Source organism: Mustela erminea, chromosome 11, assembly GCF_009829155.1.
Source record: "Mustela erminea isolate mMusErm1 chromosome 11, mMusErm1.Pri, whole genome shotgun sequence".
NCBI lineage: Eukaryota > Metazoa > Chordata > Mammalia > Carnivora > Mustelidae > Mustela > Mustela erminea.
The window spans coordinates 91,504,643-91,532,413 of record NC_045624.1 but is presented as its reverse complement, the minus strand read 5'-3'; the positions used below and the strand labels follow the sequence as shown (position 1 = coordinate 91,532,413).

The 27,771-nt window shown below is 37.3% G+C and overlaps 1 gene segment (V, D, J or C); it reads left to right on the top strand.

The window, feature by feature from the left end:
* Positions 1-27,771, top strand: part of LOC116568650 — a 51,704-nt gene that overhangs the window by 4,463 nt on the left and 19,470 nt on the right. The window contains 1 exon segment of the C gene segment in view: positions 23,184-23,247. Coding sequence covers positions 23,184-23,247 — 64 coding nt within the window.

The following is a 27,771-nucleotide window of genomic DNA, read 5'->3' as shown; positions in this document are numbered from 1 at the left end:
CTGGATGTTTATTAATACAATAAACACGTGTACAGTAGTGAACCAATCCTAACTCGTACAAAAAGAAAGTAGAGAAATGTCTGCCACTTCATAATATACACTAAAATCCAGCTTCTCACATTGTTTATAATTGATGTATCTTTTCTGTCTATTGGGATCCTCGTGCCTAGAAGCGGTTAACCCAATAGAGCAGCAGTTCTTGGGAACCTCTTAACCAAGGACTTTTATGGGTGGCGAGCTAGAGTGCCACCGTGTTTCCCTGGATTGTTATGAGAATATTGTAAGGTTTGACTTGTTGCCATTGCAGCTGCTGTCTCAAGACTAAGTTAATAAGGCTCCTGTGTTTTGAGAATATTGAGTTATAGCCTAAGTGTCCAAACCACGAAGGTCAAGGCTGTCTGATATCTCTGCATGGCCAGCTACTCTCAGGCCAAAATAGAAACTAGATGTACAGAAGGCGATTCTCTTACTGTGTGGTATAAATCAGAACTCTGCAAAATAAACTGACACTTTCTTGATACATTCGCCTGTGTCCCTCCTGTCCCCACATTGCCTTTCTTCATTCTCCTGTCCTTCAACCCTGCTCCCTCTTGTCGCGCCGGCCAGAATATCTGTCCTTCCTTCATCTACCTTTCTGTCATGTATAAAAATGTTTGATCACAAACTGATCATCCCTATCTACTGTGAGTTCTGTCCCTTTGATTTTTTTAAACTTTTATACTGAAGTTACCAAACAGTTACCAAAAATCCAGTTTTATTCTGGAAGTGGTTGAGTCAGTATTTGTAATCCATAGGTCAGTAGATTTCTTTGATTCTTTCCTTTGTTCATTCAAAGAAAAAGAGTTAAGCTCTTTATGAAACTTAAGAAACATAATGTTCCAGATAAGATGTTAATAATAGCTATTTTTTTTTTTTTTTACCAAAAACTCCTTATGTACTAGGTAGGCATTGTATTAAGCAATTTATATACTTCTTTTTATATAATGCCTCAGTATCAGAGGAAAGAGGAAAAGGAGTCTGGTGGATATCAATGTAAACCCCACAGATGTCACTAACCCTGTCCTAAATGTTTGGTTTGACATAATTTCCCACTGACTTGCATTCCTAGTTATAGACTATTATGTTGAAATAGAATGATTCTCTCAGAGAGAAGAAAGCTGTTCAGAGATTTTCAGTAGTTGTGAAAAGCTCATTCTGAAGGTGCTGGCAGTGAACAAAATGGAATTCCATCCATTTAGCTGCCAGATAATATGCTTGATGTTCAGTCTCTAGAGGAAATCTCATGATCACCATGAGAATCCTACAAATGTTCATATTTCATGGCAGAAAAAAATTTATGCTTTGACAAGAACAGAAGCTGCAGGGTGGAAACTTTACATCCCATGGCATGGTGTGAGTCAGTGGTGGTGAGTTCAGGAATGGTTATTAAACAAGAAGATTCTGATGAAGAGACCACTCCTAAAGACCAGCAGGGCAAAGGGCTGGAAGAGGGTGGGAGGAAGACTGGAAGAAGGAACTCTCTCCCCATGCATAGTGATGTCATCATGAGAATGAGCAGAAGACAGACAGAGAAACAGAAACGATGAGCATTGTGCAAAAGGAGATTGTCCTAACTTGAAAGAAGCTGTTCCAAACCAGAGGAAACTATTTTCAATTGGTAAGGTTAGCACCTCCCTCCAAAATCAGAATGAGGAAGAAATGACATGTATATTTTATCAACAATAATTACACTTTCTTTCCCTGTAGCAAACCCAGAGTTGCAGCCTCTGTTTGGTGTTACCAGTGTGCCCTGCTCATATATGCCTAAGTGTGGAGGCACGATGGGGGCCAAAACCCATCCCATGGCCACCCTCCTCTATACCCTGAAAAGGGCTGTGTCAACCTGGACCGAAAGTGACCTTTTCTAATTATTCTGCAAAGGCTGTGGCCTGTTTTATTTACTGAATAAAGGAAACATCTGTACTACAGAGACTGTTCAGAAGGTAGAAACTACAGAGTTATGTAGACAAGAAACAGCGTTTTAAAAACCTTAATCTGTGAAGCTTTCTGACTCTAAAAATAAACTAATTTTCAAAAAAGTATTGTCAAAGAACCAATAAAAATACTATTGTTTGAATCTAGAAACCAAATTTTCCAATTTAAACCCTTGAGAAAAACTGACCATCATGAGCAATACAGTAAAACAGCAACAACAACAAAAGTCAGGGTTTGCATAGACCCCATGGGTCCTGGACTGTGGAGTCAGAGGAAATCAGCTGGAACATCTCCAGTTGTCTTCTGTGGAGGGGATGCTCCCTCCCCAGTAACTGCTTTGAGATTAAGAGATGAGAAATCCAAGAACTAAGCATTCAGCCTAGAGGAGGACTCAGAATTATCATCAGTACTTCTTTTAAATTTCACATCTGCTTCTACTCCTTACCATGAAATAATTGGGGCAATTAATTTAGAAAAGTCTTCCTTGACACCCATTTGCAATACTTCTATGTATGCTAGTCTTACCTGTTTCTGCATATCTGTCAGTGTCTGTCCCCATATCTGTCTCTATCTCCATATCTGTGTCTATATCTCTGTCTCACTCTCTCTTTCCAGTTAGTAGCCAAAATGATACAACCAGAAATATCTATATCTATATCCACAGTAGAAACAAGGATAATTACTCAATGCTGTACCTACCAAAAAAAGTGATTTATTGGTACAAAAAAAAAAAAAAAAGAATTAGGCTTTGGTTATCTGATGTATCAGATGTATTTGGTCTCTTAAAACACATGCTTAGAGGCAATATGATAAGAACAAGAAATAGGCAGCACTGAGACATCCTGTCCCCTCTACTGAAATTCTTTGTGTATAGTCCAGAGAACACAATAGATGAAGCCATGTGCAAATGTACAAAGTATTAGAGGAGCTGACAGTCAGCCCCAGGAACCTCTCTTCAGTTCTGGACTCTCACCATTTCCACAGAACAACCTCCGCCCCAGTCCCAACCTCAGCCTCAGCCCCCACCCTGTGCTTCCTGACAGGTACCTCAGTCCTAGAATCAAGGGGAAAAAAAGCAGAGAGCCACCAGCTGAGCCTTCAGGATGCCAGGCTTTCTGATGCAACTTCCCATTGACCTGATTGCCTCCTGTGGAGAGCTTCTGCCTGAGAGTCAGGACATATCAGTTCTTTTCCTGATATTTCCTGGGAGTATCTATGGTTCAGGCGGCATGAGAAGGGGCTTGAAATGGAGAGAGGGTACATGACTGAGGTCATGGACATGACAATGAGGGCCAGGTGTGGTGCCAAATGAAGGAAGATGAAGACAAGTGTTCCTAAGTAGGAACTTTTTCTCCGTTTTGGTGACCTTCCCAGGGTCTGTGCAAACCTTGTCTCTAGTGCAATCTTCATACACACTTGCTGAATTAATCTGTGAATCAGTGAATCCCAGGAAGCATTACTGAGGAAGAACATTTCCTGTAATGAATCCTAAGAACACATTCTGGTACATTGAGAGAAATGTAAATATATACATACTTATGTACATATACATGCATATTTTTATTACATAGTGGTGTATGATATATTATATATTAAAAGTATGTATGGAAGAAATAAAATATCTTGTTTAAGATTGTGTGCTCTAGACATAGATCCTCACAGATTATTGCTCTGCCACTTACTCATGTCAGACCTTTGATAAAATAACTGGTGTGTCCAAAGCCTCCATTTTTTCATATGAAATATAAAACCAATAATAAAATCACTGCTTAGTAAGCTTTGTGAAGAATAAGTGAGAAAATGGAGCCAATGTGTTCACCTATCATGTAGAAAATGCCTTCAATATTGAAAGCTCTTAAAGTTATGAAAAATAAAGAAAATAAAATCTCTATTTTTGAAAATGTTTAAAATAATAAACAAAAGATAAATTCTGCATTTGTTTACTTCCATGTTTGAAATAATTCAAGATGAGAAAACACATTTTTCCATGAATGTGTCTGAAATGATAATTTATCTCCCTTCTTGGCTCCTAGCATCTGAAATCCTTGTCTATGTCCTGAAAATATCACACCTTACGAATCTGAGTGAAAGAAAGAGTTTGTTCACAGTATAGGAAGGAAAAAGATCAGATACTTTTTCTCAGCCTTCCTTAAGCTACAGTCAGGTAGAAGGTGTGGTCTCCCCCAATTAGAGACATTCACACAACTGCTACCTCTTCATACAACACTCACACAGAGACACACATATGCACAAACACGCAGGACAGAAAGCGATGCAAGTGCATATTCACACTCATCCATGCAAACACACAGACAGGTACACACAGACATAAACACAAATACAGACACAGGGTTTGTAAGGAAATTCCTAGCAGCCATGGTGGACCAGGGGACCTTTCTCCAGAGTGACCATGGGTGCCTTCCTTCTGTCTTTTAGTCCTTTTCATTCCCAGGATGAAGCTTCCTGCATAAGAAGAGTCAGTCCTCTTAGTTGTAGGCCATTGGCCTTCTGGTCTACCGACCTCCACCTCCACAACATTCAATTACCCAGTATGGATCACTTCAGAAATGGTATTTATTGGAAAGGAGGGAAAATAGAACAGCTGCCTCAGGAGGAAAACTCAGCCATCCTGGCTTCTTCCTCTCTTTTCTCCGCAGGCAGGGCTCAAACCAGAGTTCCCATCAACTCTACATGGTATGTGACAGAGCCACACACAAGTTTTAGGCAGAACTGTTTCAAGTTTTAAGTCATTAATACATTTAGAGAAAACCATATGGAAATCATAAAAGGCAAAAGAGAACAGATGGAGGAAAACAGGAATATGGAAAAATAAATGCATAAATGTAAAATACTAATAATATGAGACTAATTTTCAAGGTTAGTACTTCAAAGGGTTCACCATAGGTTTTTCGCATGAAAACTTGGTATAAATAATAATGGTTGACAGTATGAGGATATTGAATTTGTGAAATGATAGTAATAGAAAACATATGTAATTACTATCAAAAGTTTACTATTTTCAGAACCTGGATTAGCATGTATTAGACTGAAAGTCCCTCAGTTATTTAATGCACACTAACTTCTGTGATAGGATTGTTATCACATCTATTTTCAGATGAGGATTTGAGGCAGAAAGAGATTAAGAAATTTGCAGAGATTCAGGCAGCTCCTAAGTGACATAAAAACATGCTTTAGTGACAAGGTGAGTTGCTCAGAATATGAAGTGAACTGAAAGAAGAAGAATGCAAAACACAGTGTATATTGTACCTGTGACTCATCAAGGAATTTGTAGCCCACAAAATAATATTTATGTCCATGTATCTGCAAAGAAGAAATCGAGAAATCCAGAGACCGTAATGGAGAGAGTTTTTGTTCCTGGTGAGATGCTCAAGGGAATTTTTCATCTTCATTGTTGTCTTTTTCTCTGTTTCTTCAAGATAATATTTAAACACATGTCCTACTTAGCAGCTTTGTGAATTTCCTTGATTCAGTTGTCACTCCTCTGACCCTCGCTGTCCTGTTCTATGGAATGAAAACTTACAAGTATCCGTATCATGTAATTGCTGTGAGGATGGACAAGGTTAAGGACATCTAGAATAAAACTTCAAGCATAAAATATTCTCGCTAAGTATTAGTTCATTTTTTAGAGAGGTGGGGAGAGGCAGAGGGAGAGAGAATCTTAAGCATGCTCCACACTCAGCACAAACCCAATGTGTGGCTCAATCTTAATACTCTGAGATCTGAGCCAAAATCAAGAGTCAGACACTTACCAACTCAGCCAGCCAGGAGCCCCAAATATTTTCTCTTCTGAAAGTTAATATTTTAAACATGCAATATTGCAAAATATTATATAGAGAAATCATGTTCATAAAATAGCTCCTGGCAAGTAGAAACAATTTTCATTTCCACAGAAATCAAGATTCTTTCATAGTCCCTTCACATTTATGCCAACAGTTCTCCAGATACCACTAGTCTTATTTTGAGAAGGGCACAGCAGCAAGAAGCCTACAAAACACCCTCATTCCCTATAAGGCTGCAGCCAGTACTAAAGGCCCAGCAATCGACCTCATCAACCACTTTTTTCATCCTCCCCATTTCAAGCTATGCCCTCCTGACACTAAGGCAGGAGGCATCCAGCCACCAGGTCCCCACTATCCTGCCTGCTTCTGTAGTACACAGCCTGGCAGATGGGGTATCTTGGCTCTAAGTATTCACTTTCTTCTTCCTCTGGGCTCCTGAATCACACTCCTGGACCATTTCAGTCTAGATGAGAGGGCAAAGAAATTCTGTAATGTTTCTTATAATTATTAGAAGTATGGGGAGCCTGGGTGGCTTAGATAGTTAAGTGTCATCCTTTGTCTCGGGTCATGATCCCAGGGTCCTAGGATTGAGCCCTGTGTTGGGTTCCCTACTCAGCAGGGAATATCCTTCTCCCTTTTGCCCCTTCTCGTACTCTCTCTCTCTCTGTGTCTCTCTCTCAAATAAATGAATAAAATCTTTTCAAAGGAAGTTCATTGGAAATGCTCTTCTTTTATTTAGAGTTCCATAAAGATGAAACATTTCCACATATCCATTCCACAAAAGTAAAGGGAAAAAATTAAGTAAAGAAAAATATGCAATATATTGCAAGAAATCCAGAACAATTATTTAAAAGGTAGCCATTCACTGGTAGGGGCAAAAACACAATCAGGATTTGGAGCATTGGATTTTAGAAAGGTCAATAAAAATCCCAACTCAAAGTCATGTAGGTGGGAAGAGCAAAGTTGAGGAGAAAGGTTTCTCAAATTTTTACTTCAATCCCTGCCATAAATTTCACAGAAAAAGAGGACGTTGTCATTTACTACTGTGCCGATGGTACTCACCACTCTAGAACTGTGGAGACAAGCACCAGAAGATCTTCTTGGGTCTGTACCATTCACATCCTTCCCTACAGTGCCAACCACAATCAGCCCCCCACTAGGGTCCCAGCCTCAGTCTCTCTTGGTCTGAACCACTTCTGGAGCTTTCCAGGAAGCCATCTTGGATTATATTTGCACATATTTCCAGATGACTTCAGGAGCTGTGCTTTCAAAGTGTTCTTGGAGTGAAAGTCTTTTGTGGGGGCTGACAGCACACAGGCTGCACTATTGTCCATCATCTCAGCATCCAGAGACTCTGTATGTGGGTAAAGTTCACGCTGAGACAGGGAATCACTGTGTGCCATTATTAGTGCCTGTAAAAAAAAAAAAAAAAATTCTTCTGTAACTTAATTACTATTGGTCATTTTAAAACTAAAATAAAATAGAGCTTAATGAATTTAGGCTTAATGTTGAGCCAAGGTATTAAGTTCATGCCTTCTGAACTGGAATTCACTAAAAGATTTAAGGACTGCAATTCCTTAAATGAATGCTAGAGGTTCAATAAATTAGAATTGAAACAAGGTCCTTTTGTGGGAGGTGTGGGGAGATTTGTGCCAGCATGATGTCATCACAACAGAGCTCAGAATTCATTGAGGTTATTAGAGGGGCCACCATATTGGGCCATTGTTAATTCTCCCTGTGAAAGATGAGAGGGAATCTGTCAAGAGCAGAAAAGCCTACCTGCATGTGTGTGGAGGAAGGGTGTAGGGGGGCTGGGTATTGGTGGGTGTGTCCGAGTTCTCTCTCCATATTCTCACATTCAGCACATGCTAGCCCCTGTAACCCAGATCACTTAAATATTCTCTTGCAGTATTAGCAAGAACGTCTGACTCCTGAGGTCACTGAAGTACTACAGGGTCAGTGACTTGTCCAGGTCACACAGCTGGTACAGGGTGAGGTGGCAGAGAAAGGCAGTGACCCAGATCAATTGGCTTCTCCTGATTATTGAACTAAACCACTTCTTCACTGCAGGACAATACAAGGAGCACTACATTGTCCCCGACACCAGGAGCAGATTAATATTGAACATTGAGTGACACAAATCATTCCAATGTGTTTACAACAAATGTAGGACCTGAGGGATTAGCTGTCTTCAGAGAATAAGTAAAATGCCAATAAACTATCAATTGAATTTTTAATATAAAATGCCTGTCCTCATGTTTCTGAGCAAGGTTCTGCAGTATGAGATTGCAGGGGAATGGTTGAGTGGGTGTGAGAATGATCCTGCCAAACCCCAAAAAGATCCATTTACCAGGAATTCTTTTCCGGTCTGGGAGCCCACTTACACAGGGCACAGAAAGCCCCAGACCTGCTCACATCTGGGACAGATCAGGAAAAACCCACAGAAATATCTAAGCCACCACTTCTTCTGAGAAACTTGAAGCAGTCCCACCCTTTAGCCCCTGACCTGAGGAGTTCTGTAACAGGAACCTCACTTCTTACCTTGTCACAGGGGAGCCAGCCCGGCCAATGAGATGCCATAGCTGAAAGCATTCATTTTCTTATCTCCAGGGCCTAGGATTTGTCCCCCAGGAATTTCTGTCTACAGAAGAAACTCAGGAAATTATTTGTTGTTGCTTTTTTTCCATATAATTTTTTCTTGGAAATTTCTCTTTGCTTGCAGTTGGCTTTGGGCAGGCAAAGTTGGAGCAACCCACAATATCAATCTCCAGAGCAAGAGATGAGTATGCTGGAAATCTTGCAAGGTTACCACTGAGGACATTAACAAAGAAGTCATCTATTGGTACTGACTGAAGCAAGATCAGGGATAGGATATCTCACATTTGTCTCAACACATCTTACATAGGATCACTGAAGTAGGAAAAACAACAAACTTTCACTTCAACCTTGAAAATAAATTTCTTAAGGAAACTAGATGGGTCCATGTACTTCTGTGGCAGCTGGATTAGGACCCACAGCATCAGAGTTGCCAAGAGAAGCTGCACAAAAACCATCTTCAGGTCTGACCCACCCACATCCTTCTCAATATGGGCAACCACAGAGGCTGCACAGCTGGGGGCCCAACCTGAGTCTCTCTCTGTTGTATTTACCAAGGTTGGCAGGAAAACATCTTAGATTCTCTTCACACAGTGAGCCTATATGAGGTTGACAATTATGGTACAAATTAAAGCAGTTTGAACTGATATCCCACTAAATTAGGCTGTCCGGAACTCAGAAAATACATAGTGAATGGTACCAAGGAAAACCCATTTGTCTGATAAAATGCTGGGTAGAGAGAGATTTCTAGTCCCCAAATGGTTCAAAATGAAGACAGTAAAGGTGTATAAAGTCTACATAAGTATTTCTTATTATTACTTTCCAATTTTATTCATGGGCATTACAGTTTTTTGTAGTTACAACAATCTGCAAAACATAAAAATTCCATGCTTTTATTACCATCCTATGGCCAAATTGAGGAATCCACTGATTGTTATATCCCTAAGCAAATGGCAGGTATCTTAGTTACAGAAGACACCAAGGTAAAAAACCTGTACCATAGAGGTAGAAGCAACACCTCACTCCACATTCAGGGTCAATACTAGGACAAAAGGAGCACTACTCCATTGGAACATGGCCTGAGTACATCAGGCACCTCCAAGATGGTAGAAACACCTATAAGAACATTTACTCCAGGATTCTGCAAGGAAAATAAAAATCCTGAATACAGATCAGATGATTAAAAAGGATAACGCATGCTCCTTTTATCTGTAAAGAAAAGATGGTGAAGGTCTTTCACAAACTTCTAAGATTAAAAATCGTGGTTGAGAATAAAATTCTGTAGTTAGTAGCTGGATGGTCTCCATCAACATAGTGATACACACAAGTAATGTGTGAAATTACAAAACCTCCTCTCCCATCTCCTTAGAGTCCACTTTCCAATGCAGAGGAAAGTTCTTTACTTCAGAAAAACTTGATACTTTTGGTAATTGGATATCTGACCACATAGTCACCATGCATACAGTTTACCTCTGGTTCCCTGAGATCATGACAACAGCTTCATTCTCTGTTTCTCCTTCTAAGAATCAGGTGGTGCTATCAAGGGCAGAGATGTTATGGAAGCAAAATGAATTCCTGACCCAGCAATGTCAGAACCTTCTCAAGGGCAAACTGAGAATCTTCATGCTCCATACCCTGCCCATCATGATTCTTGACAGGAGTGGGTTCCAGGAGAACGAATCTGAGGGCCTAGGTCTCAACAAGGCCTCTCCTGTCTCCTAACACATCTACAGAAGAAAGTTGAGAGGACCCCCTGAATGAAATATGGAGAGAGAACAATGAACTCATCCAAGAAAGAAGTGAATAAAAAGAGGGATTAAGCTTCTCAGAGTATCTGTTTTGAATATTTTACACAGATTATTGTATTAATCCTCAGAAGAGCAGTACATGAATGTATTGAATTGCCCACATGGGGAGATGGAGCTACTGTGACTTTTCTGAACAGGACAACCATGAAAGCCTGAAATGTTGAGCATTTGGCCATCTATCAAATATATTTATCAGTCATTGCCCTAGAATAACATACAGTGAGTGACATTTATTTTATTTTGTTTCCTTATTTCTCAGTATTTCCTCAATGACTGTTTGTGACATATCCATCCTGCCCATACTGTCCTACTCTAGATAAATTGCTTAAAATATCCTTGATTCATTTTCCTCACTTGAAAATAGAAAATATAATCATATTTAACTGAAGAAACTGTTTAGGGGAGTAACTTAAATTATACACACAAAATTCTTCCAAGTGTTTGGAGCATATCTAATGCTCACTATATTCAGGTTTTACATTGTTTATGTGGGTTATTATGGCATATTTGAATGTAATATAGCAAAATATGAAACAAAACCCATAACCTACTCTTTTCTTTTTTTATTTTTAGTAATACAAATAGAACACCTGCTGACATTTATGGAATGCTTCCATGCCTATTCATTTCCTAATTGTCTATGACTGCTTTTGTGCTACAATGGCAGATATGAGGACTCAAAACAGAGACCTTAGGCCAAAAAACTAAATAAAATACTTGTTATCTGACCCTGCAGAGAACATTTGACAACCCTCTCTGTGCAAGAAAGAGTGACGAAATGAGTTTGTGACTATAACTAAAATCCAAGATGAAATAAGAGAAAATATTGACAAGTTTACTCCATGAAAATGAAAACAAAGTTTTCATGGCAAAAGGCCCTATACGTTAAAAGACAAATGACAGACCATGAGGAAATATTTACAACCTGTATAGCACATAATGTTCAACTATCCTCAAATTAAAAATACATTTTAAAAATGGAGGTAAGACATTTAATACACCCTACAAGAAAATGGCAAAAGATATGAAAAGGTTATTTATGAAAAGAAATATACAAATAGCTCTTACATTTATACAAAGTTAATAAAAGAATAAAAGTTTATAATTTCTCTGTTGACAAAGCTGTGAAAGAAAGCAGGCAATCATACATTTCTGGTAAGATGTAAAATACAACCATTTCATTGGGGAATTTGGAAATATCAAACAAAAGTTCATAGGCATTTGCTTTTCAACCTAGCAAAAGTACTTTCAGAAATTTACTTTAAAGGCACAATCTCAACATTTGAAAAAAATATGCCAAAGGTATTCATTGGGTAACTGCAAAATGTGAAATTATATATATATATATATATATATATATATATATATATATATATATCCAATTACATATCCAGAAATTATATATCCATAAATCTCCAGACATAGTAGACTGCTTAAGTAAATGATGACACATGCTCACAGTGGAGGACTATACACTGTAAAATTGATGTAGAGGGGCAAAATCAATTGTGTTTATATACTAGCAATTCATAATTGGATATTGAAATATTAAAAAGGTATCATTTATTATACCCACAACTACAATATTTAAAAAAAACTTTAGGATACACAGTGAAAATTTTTCTAGAAATATGAAGGATTTGTATGCTGAAAAAGATAAAACACTAATGAGAGAGTTGAAGAAGAACTAAATACATGGGGAGGTATACTGTGTGCATAGATTGGAAGACTTAATATATATAAGATGTCAAAAGTTCTCCAAAGGGGAAAAAGAACAAGAAAGAAATCCTAAACCCAGCAGGAGAAGAGAAATCATAAAGATCAGAACAGAAATCAATGAAATAGAAACAAACAAACAAAAAAACAATAGAACAAATCAACAAAACTAGGAGCTGGTTCTTTGAAAGAATTAATAAGATTGATAAACCCCTGGCCAGATGTATCAAAAAGAAAAGAGAAAGGACCCAAATAAATAAAATCATGAATGAAAGAGGAGAGATCACAACTAACACCAAAGAAATATAGACAATTAAGAACATACTATGAGCAACTCTGCGCCAACAAATTTGACAATCTGGAAGAAATGGATGCATTCCTAGAGACATATAAACTACCACAACTGAACCAGGAAGAAATAGAAAGCCTGAACAGACCCATAACCAGTAAGGAGATTGAAACAGTCATCAAAAATCTCCAAACAAACAAAAGCCCAGGGCCAGATGGCTTCCTGGGGGAATTCTACCAAATATTTAAAGAAGAACTAATTCCTATTCTCCTGAAACTGTTCCAAAAAACAGAAATGGAAGGAAAATTTCCAAACTCCTTTTATGAGGCCAGCATCACCTTGATCCCCAAACCAGACAAGGATCCCATCAAAAAAGAGAGCTATAGACCAATATCCTTGATGAACACAGATGCGAAAATTCTCACCAAAATTCTAGCCAATAGGATTCAACAGTACATTAAAAGGATTATTCACCACGACCAAGTGGGATTTATTCCAGGGCTGCAAGGTTGGTTCAACATCTGCAAATCAATCAATGTGATACAACACATTAACAAAAGAACAAGAACCATATGATACTCTCAATAGATGCTGAAAAAACATTTGACAAAATACAGCATCCCTTCCTGATCAAAACTCTTCAATGTGTAGGGATAGAGGGCACATACCTCAATATTATCAAAGCCATCTATGAAAAACCCATCGCAAATATCATTCTCATGGAGAAAAACTGAAGCTTTTTGGCTAAGGTCAGGAACATGGCAGGGATGTCCATTATCACCACTGCTATTCAACATAGTACTAGAAGTCCTAGCCTCAGCAATCAGACAACAAAAGGAAATTAAAGGCATCCAAATCAGCAAAGAAGAAGTCAAACTCTCACTCTTTGCAGATGATACTATACTATATGTAGAAAACCCAAAAGACTCCTCTCCAAAACTGCTAGAACTTGTACAGGAATTCAGTAAAGTGTCAGGATATAAAATCAATGCACAGAAATCGGTTGCATTTCTCTACACCAACAACAAGACAGAAGAGAGAGAAATTAAGGAGTCAATCCCATTTATAGTTGCACCCAAAACTATAAGATACCTAGGAATAAACCTAACCAAAGAGGCACAGAATCTAGACTCAGAAAGCTGTAAAGTACTAATGAAAGAAATTGAGGAGGACACAAAGAAATGGAAAAATGTTCCATGCTCCTGGATTGTAAGAATAAATATTGTGAAAATGTCTATGCTACCTAAAGCAATCTGCACATTTAATGCAATTCCTATCAAAATACCATCCATTTTTTTTCAAAGAAATGAAACAAATAATCCTAAAATTTACATGGAACCAGACCTTGAATAGCCAAAGAATATTGAAAAAGAAAGCTGAAGTTGGTGGCATCACAATTCCAGATTTCAATCTCTATTACAAAGCTGTCATCATCAAGACAGCATGGTACTGGCACAAAAACAGACACATAGATCAATGGAACAGAATAGAGACCCCAGAAATAGACCCTCAACTCTATGGTCAACTAATCTTCGACAAAGCAGGAAGGAATGTCTAATGGAAAAAAGACAGCCTCTTCAATAAATGGTGTTGGGAAAACTGGACAGCCACATGCAGAAAAATGAAATTGGATCATTTCCTTACACCACACATAAAAATAGACTCAAAATGGAAGAAGGACCTCAATGTGAGAAAGGAATCCATCAAAATCCTTGAGAACACAGGCAGCAACCTCTTCGACCTCAGCTGCAGCAACGTCTTCCTAGGAACATCGCCAAAGGCAAGGGAAGCAAGGGCAAAAATGAAGTATTAGGATTTCATCAAGATAAAAAGCTTTTGCACAGCAAAGGAAACAGTTAACAAAACCAAAAGGCAACAGAATGGGAGAAGATATTTGCAAGTGACATATCAGATAAAGAGCTAGTGTCCAATATCTATAAAGAACTTAGCAAACTCAACATCCAAAGAACAAATAATCCAGTCAAGAAATGGGCAGAAGACATGAACAGACATTTCTGCAAAGAAGACATCCAGATGGCCAACAGACACATGAAAAAGTGCTCTATATCCCTCAGCATCAGGGAAATACAAATCAAAACCACAATGAGATATCACCTCACACCAGTCAGAATGGCTAAAATTAACAAGTCAGGAAATGACAGATGCTGGCTATGATGCAGAGAAAGGGGAACCCTCCTCCATAGTTGGTGAGAATGCAAGCTGGTACAACCACTCTGGAAAACAGCATGGAGGTTCCTCAAAATGTTGAAAATAGAACTATCCTATGACCCAGCAATTGCACTACTGGGTATTTACCCTAAAGATACAGATGTCATGAAAATAAGGGCCATCTGTACCCCAGTGTTTATAGCAGCAATGGCCACGGTCACCAAACTATGGAAAGAACCAAGATGCCCTTCAACGGATGAATGGATAAGGAAGATGTGGTCCATACACACTATGGGGTATTATGCCTCCATCAGAAAAGATGAATACCCAACTTTTGTAGCAACATAAACCGGACTGGAAGAGATCATGCTGAGTGAAATAAGTCAAACAGAGAGAGCCAACTATCATATGGTTTCACTTATTTGTGGAGCATAACAAATAGCATGGAGGACAAGTGGTGTTAGAGAGGAGAAGGGAGTTGGGGGAAACTGAAAGGGGAGGTGAATCATGAGAGACTATGGACTTTGAAAAACAATCTGAGGGGTTTGAAGTGGTGGGGGGGTCGGAGGTTGGGTTTCCAGGTGGTGGGTATTATAGAGGGCACGGATTGCATGGAGCACTGGGTGTGGTTAAAAAATAATGAATACTGTTTTTCTGAAAATAAATAAATAAATTTAAAAAATTAAAAAAAAACTGTAATTAAAAAAAAAAAGATACAAACATAGTGATCTGAAGGGGCACGTGCACCCTAATGTGTATAGCAGCAATGTCTACAATAGCCAAATGATGGAAAGAACCTTGATTTCCATCAACAGATGAATGGATCAAGAAGATGTGGTATATATTCACAATGGAATACTATGCAGCCATCAAAAGAAATGAAATCTTGCCATTTGCAACAACATGGATGGAGCTAGAGGGTATCATGCTTTGCGAAATAAGTCAATCAGAGAAAGACAACTATCATATGATCTCCCTGATATGAGGAAGTGGAGATGCAACATGGTGGGTTAAGGGGGTAGGAGAAGAATAAATAAGATAAGATGGGATTGGGAGGGACACAAACCATAAATGACTCTTGATCTCACAAAACAAACTGATGTTTGCTGGGGGGAGGGGGTTTGGGAGAAGGGGGGTCGGGTTATGGACATTGGGGAGGGTATGTGCTATGATGAGTGCTGTGAAGTGTGTAAACCTGGCGATTCACAGACCTGTACCCCTGGGGATAAAAATGTGTTATATGTTTATAAAAAATAAAAAAAAATTAGAAAAAATAAACAACAACAACAAAAAGTTCTCCAAAGAATAAGTAGATTCAGTGTAATCTCAATGAAAATCCAGGAGGAGTTTTCATAGAAATCAATAAGCTGTTTACAAAATTCATATAGGAAGGCAAAGGGCATACCATTGCCAGACCAGTTTGGAAAAGAGTTTTAACACTACTATGAAACTTCAATGAGAAGACAGTTGAGTATTAGTGAATTCATAGATACATAGCTAAGAGGAAAATAATTCACAGCTAATGTGACACGTAAGTGCTTAACTAATTTCAAATATGATACCAAGGTAATCCAATGAACAGAAAATAGACTTTTCAACAAATGATACTGGAACCATTGTTCATCTATGTGAAGAAAACTACAACAACAACAAATAAAAAACAGTAAAAATCAATATTAACTACCATGTATACGAACTAATTAAAAATGTTTTATAGGTCACAAATGTATAACTTAAAAAATACAGAAGAAATTTTTTTTGACCTTGGATTTGGCAGAGTTTGCTCGATTAGGACACCAAAAACAAGTTCATAAAAGAAAGGTTTGAGAAACTGCACTTCCTCAAATTTAACATTTCTCATCTTGCAAGACTAAAAATGGAAAATAGGAAATGTCAGGAAAATGGAAGGTAAAGCCATGTACTAGAAGAAAATATTTTCAAAAGACAAATCAGGGATAAGACTGGTGTTCAGAGTACTAAGAAAAATGTCACAACTCAGTAAGGAAATAAACCCAACTTAACAATGGAAAAGACAAATAGTAGAATTTAGGCTAAAATCATCTGAAATTTACTTCTCTGAATTTTATTTTATTTTATTATTCATTATTATTCTTTAAGAAAATTTCTTTGAGGAAATTTTAAAAAAAATTTTAGAATATAAGACATTCTACAAAATGAAAGGTCAATGTTCTTCAAGAAAAATAATCAATGTCATTAAAAACAAACAAGCAAAATGCAAGCAGTATAAAAAAGAGAGAGAGAGGCAGAGGCAGAGGGGGGCAATGCTGGACTTAACACCAGGACCCTGGGATCATGTCCTGAGCTGAAGGCTTAACTGACTGAAACACACAGGTGCCTAGGCTTTTTGGGCTTTTAATGGAAGGAAAATTAAAAACAAACAAACAAACAAAAAACATAAATAAGACAGAGGAGCCACATGAGCTTAGAGATGTAGAGAGGCAAAAATGGCACTGATAAAATTTTACAATACTATTTTAAAAAGTAGGAATGAAACTTAATAATTTGTTTGAGTCGTTCAGGGAATTGAGGTTGCAGGGCATATGAATTTTAGAAGACCTGGAGACAGACAGGCACTTGCAGGGAGAAACAGGATGTGAGCCTTTGCTCACCTTGGACAGATGTTGTCAAACACATTCACCTGATCAGATGATTCAAGTAGAATTTGTTAATGCAATAATAAAAGCTCCATAGACTGGAGGAAGTGTGTGAACCTTAGGAATATATAAGGGATATTTTTGTGTCTTCTCCAGAACCCCACAAAATTCTTACATGGAAGATCAGGGACAATCCAGAGAAAGCTTCCCTTGGTGCTGCAGGAGGGGAACAAGAGCTATGATCTATCCAGACCTAATCTACCCACCATAGAAAAAAGTGACTTCATTGCAGAGGAAGGCCCTGGTGGAATCCCATGGCAGTTGAAGGAAGGCAAAGGAGGCAATCACTGAAACTTTGCCCAGAAAATCTCCCCTCTGTCCAAAAGTAACACGCTTTCATCTGCTCAAAGATTGGCCTCCAACCACAGCTTGCAGTTGGTAAGAACCTCCTGCAGATGGGGGAGGGAGACAAGGATTGAAAATGTTCCACCTCTGGAAAAAAGGCAGGAATACTTGTGAAGGCCATGTCTTTACGACCCAGTTTCACTGTATCTGCTTAAAATTGGGACTTAGTAAAAATATCAGAGGATGTCTGCTTCCCTTACCATTCACCACCACGTTAGCAAACCTTGGGCAAAAGTCACAGTGGGACACAGTTCAGAGAGCTTCAAGAAACAGACTATTTCTGGGGAGCAGAACAAGGAGAGGACTCAAAGATGGGTAAAGAGACAAAGACAAAATACAACTAGAGGACTTTAGGTGTCTGAACCCTGACAAGAACAAATTTCAACCCTCATGACATAGTAACAACCAACTTCAAATCCAGCCTACTCCTGACTACTTAACTCAAGCCCAGGTGACCCAAAGTCACTTTATCTTCATCTTCACCTCTGTGGGGACTAGGTTGGCTTTTGGACATGTGAATTTTTTCTGTTTCTCCTTCTATAAGACGTTTCCTGGGATGGAATCCATCCCAGTGTGTATAATGTTATACAATGAATGAATGATTGAAGTTACAAAGCCTTTGGAGTGATAGAGAACTTGTTTGAATTCTTGCTCAGCCACTTAACTGACCCAGTCCACGGAAGTTACTCAGTCTCTATCACGGGGTTGTTGGGGACTGAAGAAGGTTGCATACAGGACGGGTCTAGCACAGGGTCAATACATCGCAGGGTCCTTTCCCCTTACAATGGAACTGCTTCACTGACCCAGCTCAGCCACCACAGGAACTCAGGGACTCTTTAAATGTCACATTGGGGTGCCTGGGTGGCTCAGTGGGTTAAAGCCTCTGCCTTCGGCTCAGGTCATGATCCCAGGGTCCTGGGATCGAGCCCCGCATCGGGCTCTCTGCTCAGCAGGGAGCCTGCTTCCTCCTCTCTCTCTGCCTGCCTCTCTGTCTACTTGTGATCTCTGTCTGTCAAATAAATAAATAAAATCTTTTAAAAAAAATAAAATAAATGTCACATATTACATTGTCCTCCAAACAAGAGTAAAAGTTTGCTTTCTTTGGAAAAGCTAAGAACTGTGAATAGGAAGAGAGTCCAGGATAGGAAAACAAAAGATTTTTTTTCCTCCAAGTTTTTTCTTACTCACAGCAGAGTGTTGTAACATCATAACACCTAAGGTAATAACTATAGTAATTGTTTAAATTCTTCCAAATTTATGAATTTTCTTCAGACTACTGATCTATAAAATGTATAAAGTTGTGTATAAAGTTCATTTTATAAAGTATATAAAATGATAAAGTTCTGCATAAAGTTGTGGATTATCTCATTGTCATTTTACACAGTAATAAGTCTTTTCTTCCAGTTTTCCTTATAGCCTTATACTTCCCCCACACTCTTACCAAATATGTTGAGAAATCCACAACTCAGAGAAAAAGATTTCAAGGATAGGTGGGTTTGAAGCAAAGCCTAAAGGAAAAAAAGTGAACGTGTTGTCCCCAAAAGGAAGATAACATTGAGTTATTGTAACAGGGGTGTTTTGGTGCAGTCATCTGGGACGTGAGAATTCTCTATGTCAGGAACATAGGAAAATGCCACTGAGACATATCTTACTGTGAAGGTCTTTCATTGGTTTTAAATCAAAACTTGTTCCCCAATCATGGCTTCTGAAGAACAAGTTCGCTATCACCTCCCCAGTCCTGATGGATGCCCATCCTTGAGAAAATTCTGACTACTCCAGGGCAACGCCAACACCATGAATGGACATGTGTCTCCAGCTTGATTTGTAGGTTGACTACACTCCTGTCTCTTTGGTTCACTGTTTTCATGTCCACTGTCAATTTATGCAAGTGCCTCTGATTTCTCTCCTTTGTTTTTCAAATGAAGATAGAATTTCTCAGGATCAAGTCTCCTTTGCCAGAACTGCAGGCAGAAGCATGCATCTATGATTTGGGCTCTCTAGGGTTCTTGGAGAGCCCATTCGACAGTGGTACCAATAAAAAAGAGAACTGCTGAAATGAATCCTGGATAACTCATCCAGGATATTGAATGACACTAGCCCAGTTCCTGCTTGGGTTCAGGTAAGAGTCTTTTCCTTGATAACCCTTAAGGTCATTAAGTCTCAGGAATCTCCCTGCTATTGTGCATGCTGGGATCTTGCAATGTCACAAAGTCAGAAGGGATCTGTAAGGAAACCTTCTCCATTACTAACCCTCAACTCCTTTCTCACTTGAGCAGCCACAGCAGACCCTTTCTGGCTCTTAATCACTGCTTCATAAGCTGTTGGAACAGGAAGAGCCTTTTGCACATACTAGCTTAATGTTCACACAGCAGATGGGATGTGCGAAAACAGGGAGGGCAAATGCCTTGTCAAAGCTAGTTATCCACAGAGGCAAGGTCACAGGTATATTTCCAAAGATCACAGAATGGCTTCCAAGAGGCTTCTTCTTTCAGCATAGCAGAGGGTTTGTTTTCCAATTTGAGTTTTAATAAGGAATCTATTTTTCTGTGGGAGATAGAATTCTACAATTTTTTTTCCTTTTATTCCAGGAAAGTAGTGTCATCCCAGAACGTATTTTCTCCTTTTGCTTTCCTTGGTGAAGATTTCTGTTGCTGAATGGTAAAAGTGGCTTACTAAAAACTGGAGACCATTGTCCACATTTCTCAAGAATATTTCTGTTGACATGTTAGCTTTTTCAGTTAGTGAAGCCTGTCCCCTTCAGAAATATAACTGTAAACTGCTGACACACTAGGCCGGTGTTTGTGAGAACAGAAGAGGTTTCCTTTGATGCATCTCTGAGCAGTTTCACACACTAGAACACCTGGAAATCAAAACCTCTTCATGCTCTGAACACTGTTTCTGGTAATTTAGCAAAGTCATTGCTTGACTCTTAGTCCTGATCGATCTTTCTTTCTTTCTTTCTTTCTTTCTTTCTTTCTTTCTTTCTTTCTTTCTTTCTTTCTTTTCTTTCTTCTTTCTTTCTTGCATTCTTTCTTTCTCCCTTTCTTTCTTCTTTCTTTTTCTCTTATTTCACTTTCCTTCTCTGTCCCTCCCTCCCTCCCCTTCTCTCCCTCCCTCTCTCTCTCTTCCTCCCTTCCTTTCTTCCTTCTCCCTCTCTCCCTCCATTTCTCTTTCTTTTTACTTCATCTCTATTTTCTATCAGCATTTTCTATGATTGCTGCCTCCATCATAGCAGACATTTTGATCAATTAATCTGAGGAAAATTTATAAAATATCACATGCCATTAAGCTTATATTCAAGAACTTTTAATGACCTTGAAAGACCAAACTGCCAGTACAAGGTTTTTACCTGCTGACCCTGACACAAACCTCAGGAGAAGGCTTACATTTCTGTAGAAGCTCTAACCAGTGTGGTAACCGTTAACCAGGCTGGATCAAGATATTTGTAGAAGGAACTAAGCTTATAATACATTTTCCTGGTAAGTAACTTTGTTATTTTTAGGTACTATTAATGAAAAACAGATAGATGCTTTTTAGAAAAAATGTGTAGAATCAACTTAGCACTTAGACAGGAATTTTGCAGCTAAAATATGTTTCCATATATAGTGACAAAATTTGTCACTATATATATATGGAAATAAAACTACTTTGTGAATGGTTTATTTACTTCCTTGCTTGCAAGCATATTGAAATTCTACTTGTAGAAAATATACACACAAAACTATAGATGCAGGCTTGAAATTAAAATATTTCTGAGACCTTGCCTGTGACATATTTGTGTAAGTTATTTATTCAAGATGTTTTTCATGTAGGTGGCCTTTTAAGTGAGACACTCTTTGATGAAATACCTATAGTCTTAATAGTGCTCCTTTCTTAATGAATAGTGTTCCTTTCTCTAATAATCTGCAAAGCCTATATTATTGTTTTGGTCTCATCTTTAAGAGCAGTGCAAACATTTAACTCTTCCAGTGGACAATCATAGAACATCAATAAATCAACATAATGTTATTACTTTAGTTCCTTAGTGGGTAGGCTGAGTTTAGTCAAAATCTGTGCTCTCATGGCTTTTGTAATATTGCCTAGACATGGTCCAGTTTAATGGAATTTGTGAGCTCAGAAAACCATTTCATCTCCAGAGTCCATGGAAAGAAGCTGTCAGCAGGGTTTTACATCCTTGTTTGTTCATTTATTGAAGACAGTTTCTATGCTTGACACTAGAGGTAAAAATGTGCACAAGACACAGTCACAACACTTGTGCACAAGACACAGTCACAACACAAAAAACTTGTAGCCTAGTGGAAAGTGTTATAGATTGCAACTTGATGGAGCCCCATGTATTTTGGCCTGTGATTCCCAGGCACATAAAATGTTGGATTCAGGAACTCCTTTGCTTTCTTAATTTATATAATAAATACTTATTGCTTATAAAATCTACATTTTTTAGTGGAAAATTTGGTTAAGGCACCCCAAACCATTCAATTAAAGACAATAATACTATTAACTAATATTTATTGGGAATCAGATACCATACTGCCTTGTTTCTGTGCCTTGTCTCAATCCTTAAGAGAATTATACAGGGGATCTTCTTATTCCAATTTCACTGCTGAGAGTTCAGTTATTTGCCTACGTTCACATCGCTAATTACTATGGCAAAGTTTGGACCCAATAGATACTTGTTTGTTTCTTACTGCATGGTCTAACCATTATATGCTATGAGAAACATTAAACCATAAATGTATTCTGAATATATAGTCTTTTGTAGTCTGACCTTTTAAATAGACTATGCAGTTGAATGTGTAATAGTGATAGCTCAGAATTTGTATGACTCCTCATGCAGAAAACAATGCTTCTGTTTCTAATCATGGCACTAAAATTCTTCCCAAGACATCAAGTAGGTCATGTTGAATATGCATTTACTAAATTCTCACAATGTGATGCTTAGGGTATTTTTATAAAGGGACAAGTCCTTTTGACACCATTCCTTTCAATCTTTCTGCAGGAGCATCAAATCTGCTGGGACTATGGAAACTGGCAGAAGAACAGGAGCAGTTGTACTGTATTCAGGACTCAGCTGCTGAACTTAGAGCTGCCTTTGCCCTCCTGCTGGGACAAAGGCAAAAAGACCAAACCGAATTAAGATCTTCTGATGAGCAGCTTAGGGTTTTAATTCAATATCCTGGAACTTGTTGGGGTAATTTGAATTTCTTAGGAATAGTCTTTAAGCAATAAATGGGTTAATAGTTCTCACTCTATAATAACTCATCTGTTCTTGAATTCTGGAAAGAATTTAATTTATAATCAAGCCAGATAACCACTCCTCAGTGTGTAGAGATAAAAAGTATATATATATACCTATAGAATATTGAACATTCATATATTAAATTTTTAAATATTAACTTTAAAAGTATTTAATTTTTAAATATTTATTTCTTAATATTATTTCTATCTTTATTCTTGTTAAAATCACAGAAATAGTAACTATAAATTACACTCTAGGAAAAGAACTGATATGATACATGAAAAACTTTTAAGAAAAAATATTTAGAAGTTTCAGGAACATGGTGACAAAAGATAAAATCAGATTCGCCAATGTGTGTGATTGAGATGGAAAAGACAGACCCAAGCTGTCCAGGCAGAAAGGGGTCAGGTCATTCATACTTGACTAAGTTCATATCTAACATGATTTTGCTTGAGATTCATCTTTATTTAATGTTAGCAATGTCTATTTACATATATATAGAAATATTGAAAGAATATAGCTACATTTTAAAGGAGGCACATAGGAGGTTTTCTGTAAAAGCTTTTCAGACAGTGTATCTGGGGTGGCTCGTGGTACAAAAAACTGTTTGGTCCTGGCACATTGCTCAGGGTTACAGGTAAGATATTTTTAAATTCTTCCCTATAAGGTAGGGAGAGGACATAAGTGATGTGGGTGGGGGGTAGGGAGCAGCAGGCTAGGAGCTGGTGCTGGCTTAGAGTTCTAGGATTGGTCCGAATTTGGTCATAAATAGCAGTGGGTTACTAGGAGAGGTTGTTGACTCTGTCCCAGTCTTGGGGATAGTTGCTGCCTGATCTAGCTTGGAGGACATTAACAAGGAGCTAACTAGCTAGAGGATCTGGAATTCCTAAGGGGTAGAGCCTTTAATCCCTTAGGGATTTCTGTGTTGAGAGCTTTGTAAAGAAATTTGTGTATCTTATTTTTTAGATTCTAAAAAAAAAAAAAAAAAAAAAAAAGGAAAGAAATAAACAAAAATTGATAAACTTGCATTTTTGTCTGAAGACAATTCATATCAGATATCGACATATTTAACTGCACAAATATCCAAGAATGTCAATGCTAGGTTTGGTTTTTCCAATTTTGGCCTAGTAAATTTTTTCATTCTTCATTAGATTTAGAGATAAAATTTTGCCTGGATGAGGGAGAACATCTCACACGGATGTTTCTACCCTACAGGATCTAGTTGAATAAGTGTTTTCAAAGAATTTTCATAGGGCTAGTGAAACTCTGGAAAAATGAAAGGAATGATATATTCTGGTATTTTTCTTGTTGTCATCATAGGCACACATGGATTCACAAATTGAAATGCAAATTTCTAGTCCTGTTTTTTCCCAATTGACTGCAATATAAACTTTAGCAATCTAATTAAATAATGCTGACACAGATGTAATTCAGAAATCTTAAAAACTTTTTTTTGGAAGATTGTGGTGCAGAGAAAAATGTGAACTGTGAGTCAGGATCTATCACTTTCTATATAATCATTCTTCAGCAAATAAATTTAGATTCATTGGTTATTACTTTCTTAAAATTATAAAAATAATACATGCCCATTAGGGAAAAATTGGAAAAGAGAAAAAATTAAGTGTTAAATATTTATAATGACACATATTCTGTTAACATTTGCTATATTTCCATCCATTCAGTCTGTCAGTGTAGCCCCCATCTCAAATAGATGTTGTGGAACTAAATGAAATTAAATATGAAAGTATCTGTTGCATAAGTTAGGACCTGAAAAATCATTAAAAAAGTCAGTTCTACAGATTACAATTATCACCCAGTGGAATTCTTCTTAAATCAAGAGTATAGAGAAATATATTAATTTTGATCTAGTCCACAGGACTCTTTAGAACAATTGGACAGTATTTGCAGAATACTTTCAATTTCTAAGACTCATTGTTAGATGTTTCTAAAAATAAGCAGAATGTAGTAAGCAGTACCTCATATATTGTTAGTCTCAACCTATGCTGATTTCTCCCTTTCCAGTGGAAACATCTGGATGTAAGGAAGGGATAGGTTTTGTAATTGTATATATAAAATTATACTAATATATATAAAATCAAATATTTACTTTTTTCATAAAATGTTGTATTTTTTTAATTTATTTGAGAGACAGAGCATACACACATGAGAGAGAGACACAGAGAAAGAGAGAGCACACAGGAGCTGGGGAAAGAGCAGACAGAAAAGGAGAAGCAGACTCCCAATGATCAGGGATCCCAAGGAAAGGTGTTCTATCCCAGGACTCTGGGGTCATTACCTTGGTCAAAGGCAGACATTTAACAGACAGAGCCACCCAGGCATACCTTAAGTATTTAATTTTAATAGTTTAAATCTTCATTGGATTATGCCTATAAATTAAAATTGTATTATTACAAATATCACCTGAGAAATACTGCTTTCTTGGCCTCAAATTTCAATAAAAATTGTGTTCAGATTCTTCACATGCTTCTAGAATGTATACATTAGAACAAATTCCTGAGTCATCTTAGGGTCAGAATGTAAGTTTGGGGATGCCATTATGATGAGAGCATTGGATATTTAATTGTAAGAGACATTAATCCACCTAAAAAATAAAAACATCTTTTCATTTATTCTGTCATTATGTATATGTACAATGTAAGCATATAGTATAGAGGCTTTAGTCCCAGTAATATTTACCAAATCCATATGAAACTTCTTAATTTTTTTTTTACTGGTACTACCTCTAAACTAGTTTTAATTGAGTTTATTTCTGGTTGATATCTTGTCCAAGTGCATTGTTTAATCAAAGTAGAGTATTAGAAGACTCTAGTTTAAAATGAGAAGTTGCAAAAACTGAAACATAAGGCAACCTCTGTTTTATGAGGCATAATTTGGGAGATGAAAGCTTCTTCTTATGCTCTGGCATTTCAGTGTGTTTTAATTCTGAATGTTTTATATTTATATCACAGAGTGGGATTTGCAAACATCTTCTCCCATTTTTCTTATTTTTTTTATTATTGTGTTAATCACCATACTGTACATGATAAGTTTTTGATGTAGTGTCTCCCATTTTTCATGTCAACTTCAAGGTAGACCTCACTAAACTATCAAGCTCCGGGCAGAAACAGAAACAAGCTCTAATATACAAACTATGTCTCATTTTTTTATACTGCCTATTTACAAAATCTAATTGAGAAGACCTAGAATAAAATATACAAGTTCAGTTAGGCAATGGAATAAAAATAGATCAAAAGCATTAATGGAAGTAGAAGAAAAAAGGCCTGTGATTATCTAGTACAAAGCGTAGGGTACAATTTTATGTTCAAAGGTAGGAGAAACATGTATTAGAGTACATACTTTTTATTAACTGAAAAAAATGAAACACACCAAATTTTCAAACATGTTGTTTTCCCCACCACAAAATGAGAAAAAAAGACTTCAATGCACGAGTCTTTTAGGAGGAATGCAAAGTGAAAGACTGGGCATTTCCTTCCACACACATTTTACGAAATGAAAGAAATGATCTTTAACAAATGCATTTCATGCTCCCACTGCATCTTTGCTGTGGGCATCATGACATTTAATGTCATTCACAGATGGTGACCTTCAGCAGACCTGGTCAGGCAGGTGACAGTCTAGCAATCTAACATGACATAGGTCCAATTGTTATCCCCAAATACTGCATTCCCATTAGTAAGGGAAAGTTTGGCCCCATGAGAATAAGATGTCATGTCGGAGTAACAATAATCACAAACAAATTGCTAATAATTATGGTAATGATAATTATAATTATAATGTCTCATTTTTGTAGCATGTTTAGATGTGGAAATCTTAGGAGAGATTTTTATACCAATCCTTCTGGTAAAGGTCGGCATAGACTACATTGTGCAAACACTGTTAAATCATCTGACCTTGTGTCCAAGTGGATTTGCATGAAGTGCTCATGCAGAACATGTGTAATTGTCTTGAAAGAATTTGACTCAAGAACAAAGTTGATCAGATAACTTGTGTGAGTTGACACAATGTCTTATCCGATGGTGAAAAGGTGTTGTCAGAGCATCTGATCTTTGGACTCAGACTGACTTGAGCTTCAGTTCCACCACTTGTTGCTTTTGCAATCTTGAGTGATTATTTTCTGGTCTCAGCTTCCTAATCCAAAAGATGAGATAACAGGCTGTATGAGCAGGGGCATATGAAAATTAAACGAGAGACTGTAAATAAGGTACTTGGCACATAATACATAACAGGTGTTGCATAGATGTTGCCTTATTTCAAACCCAGAGGGAGAATTGCATCCAGTATGGAGAATTGTATCCAGTATGGAGAGTGGTTTGTTACTAATCATACTGACAGAGTGGAAATTCTCCAGAGCATTTGGCTTTATTTCTAACCACTCTAGAGGAAAGTATCCTTACTGTCCACTGATATACAAAAAACCTGAATTTAGAGGAGTTTGCTTAATGGATTTTTCCCTCACTTGGCATAAAAATGAAATTCAAACTTGTGTTTTTTTTTTAATTTTTAAGTTTTGTAGCTACATAAATTTAATCCTTTATCTTATGATATCATATCAAACACAAACATGTGCTTTATACTGGTATTTAGCAGAAAAACAACTAAAAATTTAAATTTTATTTAGAAAATACTTAGGAATATATTTAGAAATAGTTACTACTTTTTTTACTACTTTTAAATATACTTAGAAATATCATCTGAATGTCATATTTACATAAGAAATAGCCATAAGTATTTTTTAATAAAAATGAGAAGAATAAAATAGAGGTATTTTGAATTAATATTAATATGCAGATTCAAAGTACCATACTTATTTGAAAATGTCATTGCATTTGGTTAATTTATATATAATTCATACAGCTTTATATTCATCAAATATATTAACTCGGGCAATTTACCTGAAAATTTTTGTGATTATGAATAATATAAATGTATTAGAAAAAACATTTACTTTGTAAACTGGTTTCTATTTTGTAAATCAATGAAATGATTGTGGCCATAAAAAACACTCTTAATAAGTTTAATAAAGAACAGTGAGGGGCACCTGGGTGGCTCTTCTATAAAGCAACTGGTCATGATCTCATGGTAGTTGAATTGAGCCCTGAGCTCTGTGTTGGACTCCAGGCTGAGTGTGGAGCCTGCTCAG